Raw genomic sequence first — 13,497 nt, forward strand, 5'->3', positions numbered from 1 at the left:
GGGCCCGCCGAAATTTGAAATGCAAACACCTCTTTTCACTTTTTTCTATTGTTTGTAAAATCTGCCATGCACAGGGGAAACCCCTAGGCGCATTCTGTGCAAATGCCTTGGGTTCCCTCTGTTGTTTTTTTCAAAAGAGTGCCAGTGGTTATACCCTTGGGGCTCTGAGTACCAGCGGGCCGGGGGGGAATATCTCTTTTCCTCTCTGTAAAGCTGCGGAGGGGATTTGGGGGCCCCCAAAACCGTACCCTTCCTCCTAAAAAATTTTCGGCTCGGGATGATTATCAGGGGAAAGGGGGGGGGGCATCCCCGGCCGTTTTGGGCCCAAAATCTGTCAGCAAGCTCATTCTTTTGTTTCTTCTTTGAGTTCATTTTTTTTTTTTTTTTGTAATGTAATAAAATAATTAAGTCTACTTAATTGAAAACTGAGAGAGGGGGGAAAAAAATTTAAACATATTATACATAAATATATATTAAAATATATATTATATATATTATATTTTAATGTATATATATATATAATTTATATAATACATATATAATATATATATTTATATATATATACATATATATATTATAACAAAATGTCCCACACACACACACCCACACCACACACACACACCACCCCCACACACACACACACACCCCACAAAAAAAAAAAAAAAAAAAAAAAAAAAAAAAAAAAAAAAAAAAAAAAAAAATATATATATATATTTATATATATATAAAATAATATATATGATTATATATATATATATTTTATTGATTAAACGACCGCCGCCAGCTCCCTGGGGGCCTCGTGCCCTATTTTGCGTTTTCCCCCCGGCGTAGGGGAAAATCTTTGGCTGGCGTCGAATTACTGCAATATATATTATATATTTATATTTTTAAAAATTTTTAAAAATTTTTTAAAAAAAATTTTAAATATTTTTATATATATATATAATATTATATATAATAATGTATATATATATGTAATATAATATTATATATATATATATATATATATATAATATATTATATTATGTATGTTTTAATAATATATATAAATATATATACTATATGTATGTATATGATGTATACTTTTTTTTTAAATGCCCTAAAATCCATATATTGAAATTTAAATCAATAAACAAAAATTATATATATTATAAAATATAAATATATTATATATATATATATATATATAATATTATAAAAATATATTTTACAAAAGGAAAATTTTTAAAAATATATAATTATATAAAAATGGGTTTTAATTTAAAAAATTTTATATATATATAAAATTTATCCATAAAATTATATATATATTATTATATATATATAATATTTTTATATAATAAAATATATTTTATATTATATATATGCATTTTTACAATAATACTTTATTAGGGTATATATGAAATAAAAGTCAAAATAAATACTTTATATAGGGATATTAAAAGATATATAAATATATATACATATATGTTTATATTTTGGGCATAGATTATTTATAGGGTCTACAATACAATTTGAATTTAAATAAGTAAACATATAAATTATATAAAAATATATATATATATTTTTAAAATATAATATAAATATATATATATTTTTTTATTTATTAATTAAAATATATGTATTGTAGACATATAAAAAATCTTTTGCATAAAATATACATCCATATATGTATTATATTTATATTCTTTTATATATACATATATATAATGTATTTATATGACTATATCATATATCCCTATTTTATATATGTTATATGCATATATAATATTATAAATATTTATAAAATATATATATTAATATATAAAATATATATATATATATAAAATATGTACATTATATTAAATATTAAATATATATATATTATATATATATAAAATATAATATAATTTTATATATATATTTTTTATTGATTAATTACAATAAAATGTATTTTAACATAAAAAAATGTATACAACATCTCCATCCCATTTGTTATTTTTAAATATTTTAAATATACAACATTATAATATATATAAAATTTATATTTTATTCTTTAAATATTATATTTTACATATTTTAATACATATATATTTTATATATATATATATATATATATATATTTATATATAATATTTTTAATATATATATATATACTATATAATGATTTAATTCAAAGGGCCAGCCAAAGATTTGCCTCAGGGCCGGGGGAAGCGAAACTAGACCCAAAGGCGACAGCGGGGCGGCGTTTTTAAAACCCATATATATATAAAATTATATATATTATATATTATATATAAAAATATATGATATATAGATATATTTTTTTTTTTTTTTTTTTTTTTTTTTTTTTTTTTTTTTTTTTTTTTTTTTTTGTGTGGGGGTTGTTTTGGGGGGGGGGGGGGTTGGGGTGGTGTGTGTGTGTTTTGTGTTTGTGAGTGTGGGGATGTGTTGACATTTGTTTATTTTTAAAAAATAAATTATATATTAAAAATATATATATATATATATGTATATATATAAATAAAAATTATATATATACTTTATATTATTTTATATATTTTATATATTAAAAATTTTATATTATATTATTTTAAAAATTTAAAATATATATAATATATATATATTATTATATATATTATATATATATATTTTATTTTTTTTGTATATATATGTATATCTTTATTTCTTCTCTCTCTCATTTTACAATTAAGAAAATCTTATATAGTTTTTCTACATTAAAAAAATATAATGAACTCACGAAAAAACAAAAGAATAAAGCTTGCTGACAGTTTACCAAAATGGGGCCGGGGTATCCCCCAAAATCCCAGTAATACATCAGCCCAAAATTTACTTAGGGGGAAAGGGGAAACGGTGGGGGCCAACTCCTTCCCCCTGAAAGTTTCCCACAGAGAGGAAACGAGATTTTTCCCCCCTCGGCCAGCTGGTACTCAGATGCCACGGGCCTAAAACCACTGCACCTCTAAAATAAAAAACAGGGGGTACCGAGTCATTTTTGCCAGTGGGGCCTAGGTTACCACTGTGCATGGCAGATTATACAAAAAATAGAACGTGAAGAAGGTGTTGCATGCTTGCGGCGAGCCGAACGCCCACTGGAAACACAAACTGGAAATTGCGTGCACACGAAATTTCCTGGGACAAACCCCCCATAAAACACGCCGTCGGCGGGTAAAGAAATTAGGGCGAGTTGCTTACACCACGGCTACGGGCCCCCTGCTGGCAATCCCACCGCCCGGTAAGCACCGAGTGCCCGCCCAACAAATAAAGAAAACCAAAAAAAAGCTGACACAGGTCCGGGCCATAATTAAAAGGCCCCCGGGCGAAGCCGGAATTTCCCCAAATCTCAAGCAAGAAAGGGCAAAAAAACCACTCACCCCTCGGCTGGGCCCTCTCACCCGAACCCCTAGCTGTCCACCTAAAAAAAGAGTATTTTGATTTTCTTGTGCGTTTGCCTACAACCCACCCCCGGGTCAGACAACACCCAGCAGCACCCAATCAGAAAAGGGGAAGATGAGCAGGCTCCTCCCCTCTCTCCCTGCGGTAAATGGGCCCCTTAAATTTGGGACGATTCAGAAAAGGGGGGATGATCGGTTCCGGCAAGGGTGGGGGAAAAAACCCCGGGGCGCAGCGGGTGGACCGAGAAACCCCAAGGGGAAAAAACATATCCATGATCCCTCGTTTCTTTGGTTTTTGCGGGGCATTTTAAAGAGTGCACCCGCCCCGGCCCCATGCAATCTGGGCCCCCTGGGGCTCTACCGGGGTTCCCGGACGGTGACGCCCCCCCCATTGTTTGATCCCACGTTTCCTATGTCTTGCATGTAGCTTCGTGCCCACTACCCCTACTTTTTCCCCTATGCAAATTTTCGGCTTAGGAGGACTCCTGTGCACACCTTCTGGTGAACTGAACCCCATCTTCGGCGCGTGCTGGGACGTGGGAAAACCCTTTTTACCTCCCGAGGGGAGGGTGTTTCGGGGGGGCCTTAGAAGGCCTCCCCTTACGGTGGGGCTAGGTTCCATTCTTTTGTTGGGGTTGGGTCTGGCAGACCATCTGTGACTGCCACTCTTTTTTTTGGGGAAATGGGCGATGGGCGGTAGAGCCCCCTTGTCAGGCCTTCACCCAGGTTCTGTCTAATGCAGCTGTTTAGGCAAACCCATCAATTTCCCCCCGTGATGGGGAAGTACCGGGAAAAAAGTTAGTCTTTTCCCTCCTTGATAAAATATTCTGGGGTTTGACATTTCAGGGGGATAAAGGAACTTTTTGAACGGGTTTAAAAGGGTCCCCTCTACTCCACTGGGGTGAAATTTTGGGGTTTTTTCAGAGAAAAGGGGGTTTTCCCTTTAAAATCACCCTGCCAAAAAACTGCCTGGAAAAAGTCACTCCTCCCCCTCCTGGGGATGGAAACAGTCTGGGGTTGGCTGTTTCCAGGGGGACAAAGGAGCTTACGGGAACGGTACAAACCCCCCCTTTCTCTCACTGGGTAAAACCCCCTTTGGATTTTTCAGAGAGAAGGGGGTTTCCCCCTCAAAAACCGCCCTGCCATAAAACCTCCTGGAAAAATTTTAATTTCTCCCCCTCACTGTGGTGAAACAGTCTGTGGCCGGCTTTTTTTCAGGGGGAAAAGGAACTGACAGGAAGGTGCAGGACCCCCCTTTTTTTCTCAAAGAGGTGAAACAACCTTTGGGGGTTTTTTAGAGAAAAAAGGGATTCCTTTGGAAAAAGGGGACAGGTCCCCCCCGAGGAGCGGAAAAAAAAGGGAATGCCCCGGAAAAAGTGAAAGAGCTCCCCTTTCCCCACGGGGGGAGGGGCAAAAGTGTTTCCCCCGCAATGTGTCCTGTAGGTGGGAAGGGGTCCCCCCTGGGATACTCCCAGAGGTTGACACCCACCCACGTGTTTGCCGTGCGTGGCACCCCTTTTGAGCTGGGAGACGGGGGTTTCCCGGAGGTTTTAGCGATGCCCTGGGACAGTACCCCCGCGGCAGAACACGCCTCTTTTGGGGCCCCTATTCTGGCAAGACCGGCGGCCTTATCCGGCCCCTTTAGGGCAATCGGGGTGGTCCCCCCCTCGGGAGGGTAGGGTCAAGCAGTCCCTGCTGCCGTTGGGACCCCACCGGCCCTGTGTACCAAATTAAAACGGGTAATTGGCTGCGGGATATTCACTCATCACCCCTGTTGCTGGTTTTGACATTTGGTTTTTACCTCCTTCCCCCTTTTTGGACCCGTGGTGGGGGGGGGGGCGTGAGTGGAAAAGAAGCCTGCCCCAAATTATGGAAAAACTAAAAAAAAAATCCCCCCCAGACAGACCTTACTTTTCACCCTGCAAGGGCCCCAAACCCCGGCGCCACCCCGAAACCTTACGTGCCTCCGGGGGGCAAAAAAAAACCCCGAGCACAGGATGACACTGTCATGCCTCTTTCCCAAAATGGCAACAAGACAAAAAAAATCAGGTACAAAAATTCTGTCCCCCCAGATTGTCCCAAAAGAGGGGTCTCGTGCTGGCCCCTCCGGCCCGCCCCAACCAGGGAAAGGGCCCCTGAGCCCCCCCCAGACGAAACCCCCCTGGGCTAATCAGGAGGCACCAGCTGAACCAGCCGGAAAAACTGGTGCCTCAAAGGCAAACCCCAAAAACCGGGAAAGGGGGGACCGAAACGGCCCAGGCCCCGGGGTCCGACTCTGTGGGGAGTCTGGACCCCCAAGGCGTTTCCCGCAATTCCCAAGGGCCCCGTTAAACCCGAAGGCTTCGGGGCAAAGCCTACCCAAAGGTAAGGGATTGGAGACCAGCGTAAAAACCGGCTGTCGAAAACCGGGGGGGGGGGGGTTTCCCCCGGGTCAGGGCATGATCTTTGTGCCCAAAAATCAAGCCAACCTTTGTTTCCTGAGGAGCAAAAGGGGTTAAAAGTGGGAGGAAAGTACCCCTCGCCAAATGAACCCCGAGGAGAAGAAGTCAAGATGGGGCTACTTGGCTTTCATTTTCTACATGTGGGGGTGATAACATCACACCCACAGGTCGTGGAGGCCCCCCGTTGTCGAAGGGGAAAAATCCAAACCCGGCAAGTCCTGGTGACCATGAAAAGGGACCCCCTCCACCCTTGATCCCGGTAACTGGGGGAAACCCACAACCTACGCACTTATGTTTCCTGAAACCCCTTCGGGGTTTCAAATGCCAGAAGTAAAGGGAAACCCCCAGGCTAACTGTAAGCCAAACCCAAAAAGTGGTGTTGTAGGGAAGGCACACAAACTGAGGTGTGCACAAGGCACATAAAAAAAAAAAGGACACAACCCAAATGTCCTAATTGTGCAAAAGGCATCACGCCTGGAGCCTGGCTTGCTCGTCAGGAAGAGGCGGCCCTCAAATGGCAAAAAGGTTGCTAAGAACGACCAGAAATTTGTTCCTGCCCCCCCAGGCACCTCGTCTGGGGGGAACCCAAAAACGAAAAGGCTTCCACCTCCCCAAGAGGGGAAGGGAACTTTCCCCCAGCCAAACCGGAGATCTCCGCAAACAGGAGTTCCCCCAATTTAAAACAAGTTAAGGAACCCCAGGGAAAAAAGGTTTTCCAAACAGCACCACACGGGCCCCCCCGACCCAAAGACTGTTCTTCGAGGGGGGACATGTCGATCCTGATCACTTTCTGGGTCACGCAGTGGGAGTATCCCGTCCAGGAACCCCGGGGGAAGAGGCGAAAGGCAGTCAGTGTTGCCAGGCGACTCTTTTAAACAGACCCGGAAAAACATAAAGGGAAGGAAGATGGGGAAGGCCCCAAAACACCCAATCCTCTCCCCCACCCCCCGGTCGAAAACTCCCCTCCCCTCCCCAAACCAGGTATGCCCCCCCACAGGCAGAGCCCAACCAGGGTGATTCCCGTGCCACAACCCAATCGAAGAGCTGGCCTGCCCCGGCAAGGCCACCAATGCACAGAAAAAAGCCTGGCCCCAGAAAAAGCCAAAAAAAGAAAAATCAAGCTACCCAAAAGGGTCTCCCCCCCCCCAGTGGATCCAGGGATGCCTGACCCCGAAAAAAGTCCTCAGGGAGTGAGGATCTTTCCCCCCAATGGAGTTGTCCCGACTCCGACCGTCAACCCGAATGTGACGATGTCTCTGATGTAAATATCAATTTTGTAAAATCATGACACCAAACTAAGTATTCTGCCGTGGAACATCTTGGCTTCCCTCAAGGAGTGCCATCCTCCCGCAATGTGCGTCAAGGGGGCTTGAAAATCCCTCATGCTCCAGGAGACTTATCACGGGAAACTGTTCCCCTTCTCAGGGGACACGTCTACGCGCTGCCCCGTTCCGATGGCAAAAGGGGGCCTGGGTGACCCTGGTTTAAGGCAACAATTTCCCCCTCCGCAATAGCCGATGCACCGCACTGTGGAGAAGATGTTGAATCTCTTGCCCTCCCAGATTCAACTGGCCGGGGGGCCCCCGAAATTGTACAAAGTTTAAAAGCAGGCCACACTGTAGTACTTTTAAAATCAGCCCGGTATGTGGGTTCCGCAGCACACGACCGATGGTCATAGGGGGAGACTTTTCCTCACACCAAACCCCCTCCTGGGTCCCTGCAGGGGACCGGATGCGGCTTGGGCCCTCACATGCCAAAAGTGCCGGACATTCCCCGGGATTTGGGGTCTCCCAACAGCCGGAGCCATGCAAAGTTAGAGGGGGGGTCCCCAACCCCACCCTGGCCACTGCGACCTTGGGGGAGAGGATTGCTGGCGTTCGGGGGTGAACCGTCACTATGTCCAAATTTTGGCAAAATATAACCAAACCCCCATGGGTTTGTGGCCCAGCCGAAATACCAAAAAAAAACCCAATCCAAGATGGAAAACAGACAAGGCCAACTGCAGGCGTTCCAGAGCGCCCTTTTCCCCCTGTCTGAGAAACAAAGAACCCCACAGGCAAAATGTGGGGAAATGCTAAAAAGCCAGAAATTGTAAGTGCCATTGAGGGGACCTCCTGAAAATACCCAAAACTCGGCCTGGGTCCAGGAGTCACAAGGGCGCCTGGTACTTTTAATGACGAATTGGGAGGTTTAACCCCCAGGGTAAACATGTGCCCAAAAAATTTCCGAAGGCAAAGAAAACCCCCACAACCCAGCCCTCCTAAGGGAGGCGGTGAGGGAGCCAAAGGGAAATTCCCCAAGTGAGGCAGGAAAAATGGCTGGAAGGGGGTGAGTCCCCTTTTGATCACCGTACCCCCCTCCAGAGCTATGGCAAAGGGGCAAGCGGCCCCCAGCCGCTCAGCCCGGGGGGAAAGCACCACCACGACCCCCGGGGAGGCCAACAGACTGGCGGGAAGAGTTCTCCGCGAGAACGAGCAGCGACAGTCTGCAGCCGAACTGGGGCAAGAAAAAACGCCTAAAACCCAAAAGACCTTTCTTTACATCAGAGAAAAGGGGAGCCGAACCCGATAACTCATACGTTATCCTTTTTTCTGAGGGGAAATAAGAGATGCACACAAAGCTAGTCGCAATCAGCCCCGGGGGGATGACGGGAAACTCCCTACCCCATCATCTCCCCCCTGGGAAATTTGGGAGTGAGCTTGCATTCCCCAACTCCCCAACAGGTTCCCCGGGAAACTTCCCTTTACCCCAGACTGGAAGAGGGCTACCATAGTTCCCTCCCTAAAAACCAAAAGGGGCCGGGGAAGGGACCGCCCCTCTCTCTCCTCAGGTTTTTCTGGCCAAGCCCGCCGAGAGGATTGGGACTGAACCGGTTTCCCAAAGGAAAAAGGGAGCCCCCCACGAACCCTCCACGGGGGCACCAGGGGGATGAGCACAGCGCACAGCCTAGCCAAAGCTCTTGAGCACAATAAAAACGGGGGCCCTCTGTGGCAAAAAGGGTTTCAATTGCCCTTTACCTGGAAAGGGTTTCGAATTTTGGGAAATCCCCTTGCCCCTTAGGAGAGGCCAAAAAAGGAAAAAGTAAGCTCTTGGGTTGGGTAGGTGAATACTTTTTCGAAAAGAAAAGCCAAAAGTCAAAATTTCCAAAGGGCACCTTTTCACAGCACATGCCACTAGAAAATGGAAAAAAAAAAAAAAGCCCCCAGGGTGGGGTTTTTCAGTCCAGCCCTTTTTAAACCCATAATTTCCTGTATCCTCAACATAAACCTCCCATGGGGTGCAAATCATCTCCCATGCGACATCTTGCTATCATCTCCAATGGGGCACCCTGCCAAAAAAAAGCCCAGCGTTTTCTGGACTTGGTAAACCGAGGAGTGTTGGGAGGACAGGGCTAAAGTCTCTGCAGCCAAATCCAAGGGCCCTGGCTTTGGACAGAGAGTTCAAGGGGACAAATCTGAAAAACCCGGGGGAAAAGGACTTGGAGTGGGTTCAGGGAAAACCTGTACCTTGGGGTAGGGTAACCGGGCCCTCTCCTTCCCCCGGAGGTTTCCCGTACCTGCTTGACCGAACAAAAGGGAAGACTGTCCCGTCCTGAGAGTAATGATGGAAGACGCATAGGGGCCAGACACAGAGTCTAAGATCATTCTACGTACATGCTGTCAGGCCCCTTGTAACTATGCCCCCCTCGCTCTGATTGGATCAAGAGAAAAAAATAAAGAAACCCATTGGAGACAGTCCCAAAAGAAGCCGCCAGGGTCATTCTGGGGGCCCCAAGGTGGCGAAAGGGCCCACCTCCTAGTGGAGACCAAAACCCTTTTCCCCCCTTTGGGCCCCACGAATTTATCTAACGGGAGCCCCAATTTTTACAAAAGGGCATCCAGGCTCCCGGAACCAAGCCTAAAACCAAAATAGTCAGACGCCTAGAAAAAAGATAAGACTGTTTGCAACAACTCCCGGGTTTTCTCCCCCACCAGGGTGCTAATAAGGGATCACTCAAAGAACCCCTACTGGCCAAGGGGATGGACTCCCCACACCCTGATTTGTCGAAACTCCGCCCTGGGCACAACCTCGATAGAGGTTTTTCGGTCATGAACCCGGCCCAAACAAAAAAAATGAATTGTACGCCTACCTAAAGGCAGAAAAACCCCGAGGGTCCTTCAACCTCACCCCCCCCGGGGGCCTAACATATTACACAGACGGATCGGTCGAACCCCTTACCCACCGCAGGCGCCGGGTTTTCGCCAAAGGGGTTCCACAATATCCTGAGGGGAACGACACGCCTCCCCGCTTCAGGCAGAGGTATTTTCTATCATGGGAGGGCCCGATAAAACCCCGTCCAGGGAAAAGGAACACGTGGTCATACACCAGACTCCAAAGGAGCCGTCACTGTCCCTTTAGCGGGGCTCCCCCCCTGACAACATCTACCTCCTGAAAAACCACGGGACAATAACACAAAGGGTGCCTTTTCTCAGGGGAGAAGAAATTAAACATAAACGGGGGTTCCCCGCCTTTTAGGGATCAGAGGGAATGAAACTTGCTGACAGATTAGGGCCCAAATCGGCCCGGGGGATGCCCCCAAATTTCCCTGATAATTTCATCAAAACCCAAATTTTTCTTTGGAGGGAAATGTACGGTGGCGGCCCAACCCCCTTCCTCCTCAGCTTCAAAGAGGGAAACAGATATTCCCCCTCCCGGCCCGCTGGTACTCCGATGCCACAGGGTAAAGAACCCCCTGGGCCCCCTCTGAAATAAACAACAGAGTACCGAATCATTCTGCACAGAATGCGCCTAGGGTTTCCACTTGCTGGCCGATCATACAAAACCCAGAACATGAAGAGGTGTTGGGATGCCTTGCGCGGGGGGACGCCACACGATACACTACTTGGAGGGAAATTTCGTTTCAACCAAAATTTCCCAAGACAAAACCCCCCAGAACACAGCCCTCGTGCTGGTAAAGGATTTTGCAGATGCTTACACCACGGCTACAGGAGCGCCTTGGCAAACCCACCCCCCACGGTAAGCACCGATTTTCCCGACCCAAAAAATAAACAGCCCTAAAAACTGACACAGGCCGGGCCATAATTTAAAGGCCCGGGCGAAAACCAAACTTCCCCAAATCTCAAAACAAGCAAGCAACCACACTGGTTACCCGGAGTGACACGTTAAGGTATTCGCTCGCTCTCTTTGCTCACTCTCTGGAGGGGAGTACCTGTAGCAGCACGACCCCCCCCAAACCCGGGTTCAGCATAGTTTCCCGGTTGGGTCAACAGGTCCCCACCATTTTCCGGGTCCCTTGGAAAAGCGGCTCCCCCCGTTCCCCCGCGCTTACACAGCGCTAGTGTATTTAAGCCCCCAGAGCCGAAAAACGGATCCGCTTCCCCCCTCCTCCAGCAGAACCAGACAAAAGAGCAGCACGACAAGGACTGCCCGTCCCTTTGCCGACTGGGGAGCCTGCCGGCTCCCCCCTTTTATCTCTGACTTCACTACCAACCCCCCAGCCATACCCGTGGGGCCCCACACCCACAACAGATTCCCCCCAAAGAGATAAAAAACACCATGAAATGGGCAAACATCCTTTTTCTATGGTGCCAACGTGCAAAGAGTTTCCTTGCTCGGGAGAGCGGTCCATTGGCGAAACCCACCCCCCCCGCCAAACACCCGCAGCTCATCGGACCTGAAATCGAGAGTATACATTTGCGGCTGGGATATTTAAGCCGCCGAGTCCCAAAAAACGCCCCTCCCCTCATCGGGGTAAAGGGTCTCACCCGAACACAACTGTCCCTCTAAAATAAAGAGAATTTGACTTCTTGTGCGTTTGCCTACAACCACACTCTTCTACTAGGACAAAAAAATTTTAAAATTTTTAAAAGGGGGACTATGTTTCTAGTGTATTACTTTTTTTTATTTTCTTTGTAATTTGTTATTTAATATAAATTTAAATGTATACAATATGTTATGCTTGCTGAAAAAGTAAAGGGGTTTAAATCTGATTGAGGAATTATTAATATTATATATAATATATATATATATTATATATAAATAAAATATATATATACATATACATTATATAAGACATCTGTCCCATCTGTCCCATCTTATACTCTGTGTGTATGCAATTTTTACACGTATTAGAAAACTATAGACTTGGTATTTTGGGTTTATGGTTTGTCCCCCCCCCCCCCCCCCTTTTTTTTTTTTTTTTTTTCCCCCAAAAAAAAAAAAAACACCCACACACACAAAAAACAAACAAAAAAACAAAAAAAACAAAAAACCCCCCCCCCCACAAAAAAAAAAAACCCCCCCCCCCCCAAAAAGCGGGTTTTCATTCTGGGGCTCTTTAGTCTTTTTCCCGTTTATATATATAATATATATATTATATATATATATATATATAAAATATTTTAATATATATACATACATTATATATACTACATATTATTATATATATATATATTATTATATATTATATTATTATTAAATTTTTTTTTTTTTTTTTTTTTTTTTTTTTTTTTTTTTGTTTTTATGTATCTTATGTATTTTTTAAATGAATTTTATTACATGTAATAGCTTGCATGTGTATATTTTTAATCATACATAACCCACGCACAAAAAATAAATAGCAAATAAAAATAGATATATTTGGATTATTGTCAAAACCTTCTGATTTTGGGAATTCTTTGTTCAAAGGTTTTTTAAAACGAAAATATTCTACTACCCCAAAATCTGCACGCATGATAGACTGACTTTCAGGCTGACGTATTGTCTTTCAGCCCCAGTCACGCTGACAGTTTGGCCTCTCACACAGCTTTGTGTAAAATTTTTCAAAGAGGGCAAAAAACGCGTAAAATATTCATTTATAAGAAAAGGTAAATCGCCAAAATTATTCGCGTGGAAAAATGACATTGAGATTCATCTGAATTAGGAAAATATTTTTATTGTGTATATAACAAAAATTTTAAAATATTTTTTATATCCCTACGTCTACATACATACATACATCATACATACTCAATATATATATATATATATATATATATATAATATATTTATATATATATATTTATTGTGGTGTGTGTTGGTGTGTTGTGTGTGTGTGTGTGTGGTTGTATGTTGTGTGTGTGTGTTGTGTTAGTACAATCCCCTTTTTTACCCATTCAAAATTTATGCATACTTGTATACTGTGTAAAGACGACACAGCACTGCAAAAGGACACCCTGTCACCAAGGTCAAAGAGGGGGAGCTGGGGCTGCCCTCAGGGGTCAGCGAGGGAGAAAACGGGCTTGTGCGGGAATAAAGGGGTTTTTTGTGGAGGGGGGATACGGGGCCCCAGAGACTTCTGTCTCCCCCGGGGCGGGATGTAGTGCGGGGGCTTAGCCCTGTGGGGGTCTTCTGTCCGCCCCGCTCCCCTCGTCTGACAAAACGGAGGAAGACGGGTTCCCCCCGCCTATACAAAACTGTTATGCTTGCTGAAAAAAATAAAAATTATATATATATATATATATATTATATATATATATAAATTTTATATAATATATATATGTTATGTGTTGTGTGTGTGTTGTGTGTGGCGTGCGGGGTGCGTGCGGGGGCGTGTATGTAAAAGAAGAGAGAGAGAGAGAGACAGTGAACTTCGTGGAGCCAGAAAAAGTTGGCACGTTGGG

At 44.0% G+C, this 13,497-nt stretch overlaps 1 protein-coding gene across 1 annotated transcript; it reads left to right on the forward strand.

Annotated features, from left to right (window-relative positions):
- Window positions 1–3,728: 3,728 nt before the first annotated feature.
- On the forward strand, window positions 3,729–7,723 carry LOC119570767 (proline-rich protein 2-like). The gene is made up of 7 exons (XM_037918385.1): window positions 3,729–3,771; window positions 3,873–3,931; window positions 5,468–5,759; window positions 6,004–6,166; window positions 6,501–6,684; window positions 7,024–7,097; window positions 7,495–7,723. Exons 1-7 carry the CDS (start codon window positions 3,729–3,731, stop codon window positions 7,721–7,723), a joined length of 1,044 nt encoding a protein of 347 aa, XP_037774313.1.
- Window positions 7,724–13,497: the final 5,774 nt, after the last annotated feature.

The sequence above is a fragment of the Penaeus monodon genome, unplaced genomic scaffold, assembly GCF_015228065.2.
Source record: "Penaeus monodon isolate SGIC_2016 unplaced genomic scaffold, NSTDA_Pmon_1 PmonScaffold_3823, whole genome shotgun sequence".
In the NCBI taxonomy this organism is placed as follows: domain Eukaryota; kingdom Metazoa; phylum Arthropoda; class Malacostraca; order Decapoda; family Penaeidae; genus Penaeus; species Penaeus monodon.

Excerpts from the sequence above, each read along its gene's own strand:
- LOC119570767 (XM_037918385.1), top strand. The coding sequence starts at position 3,729 with ATGCAATCTGGGCCCCCTGGGGCTCTACCGGGGTTCCCGGACG. Across the intron at positions 6,685-7,023 it reads GGGGGAAGAGGCGAAAGGCA|GGAGTGAGGATCTTTCCCCC; the intron begins GTCAGTGTTGCC and ends AAAAGTCCTCAG. Across the intron at positions 7,098-7,494 it reads AATGTGACGATGTCTCTGAT|CACACGACCGATGGTCATAG; the intron begins GTAAATATCAAT and ends TGGGTTCCGCAG.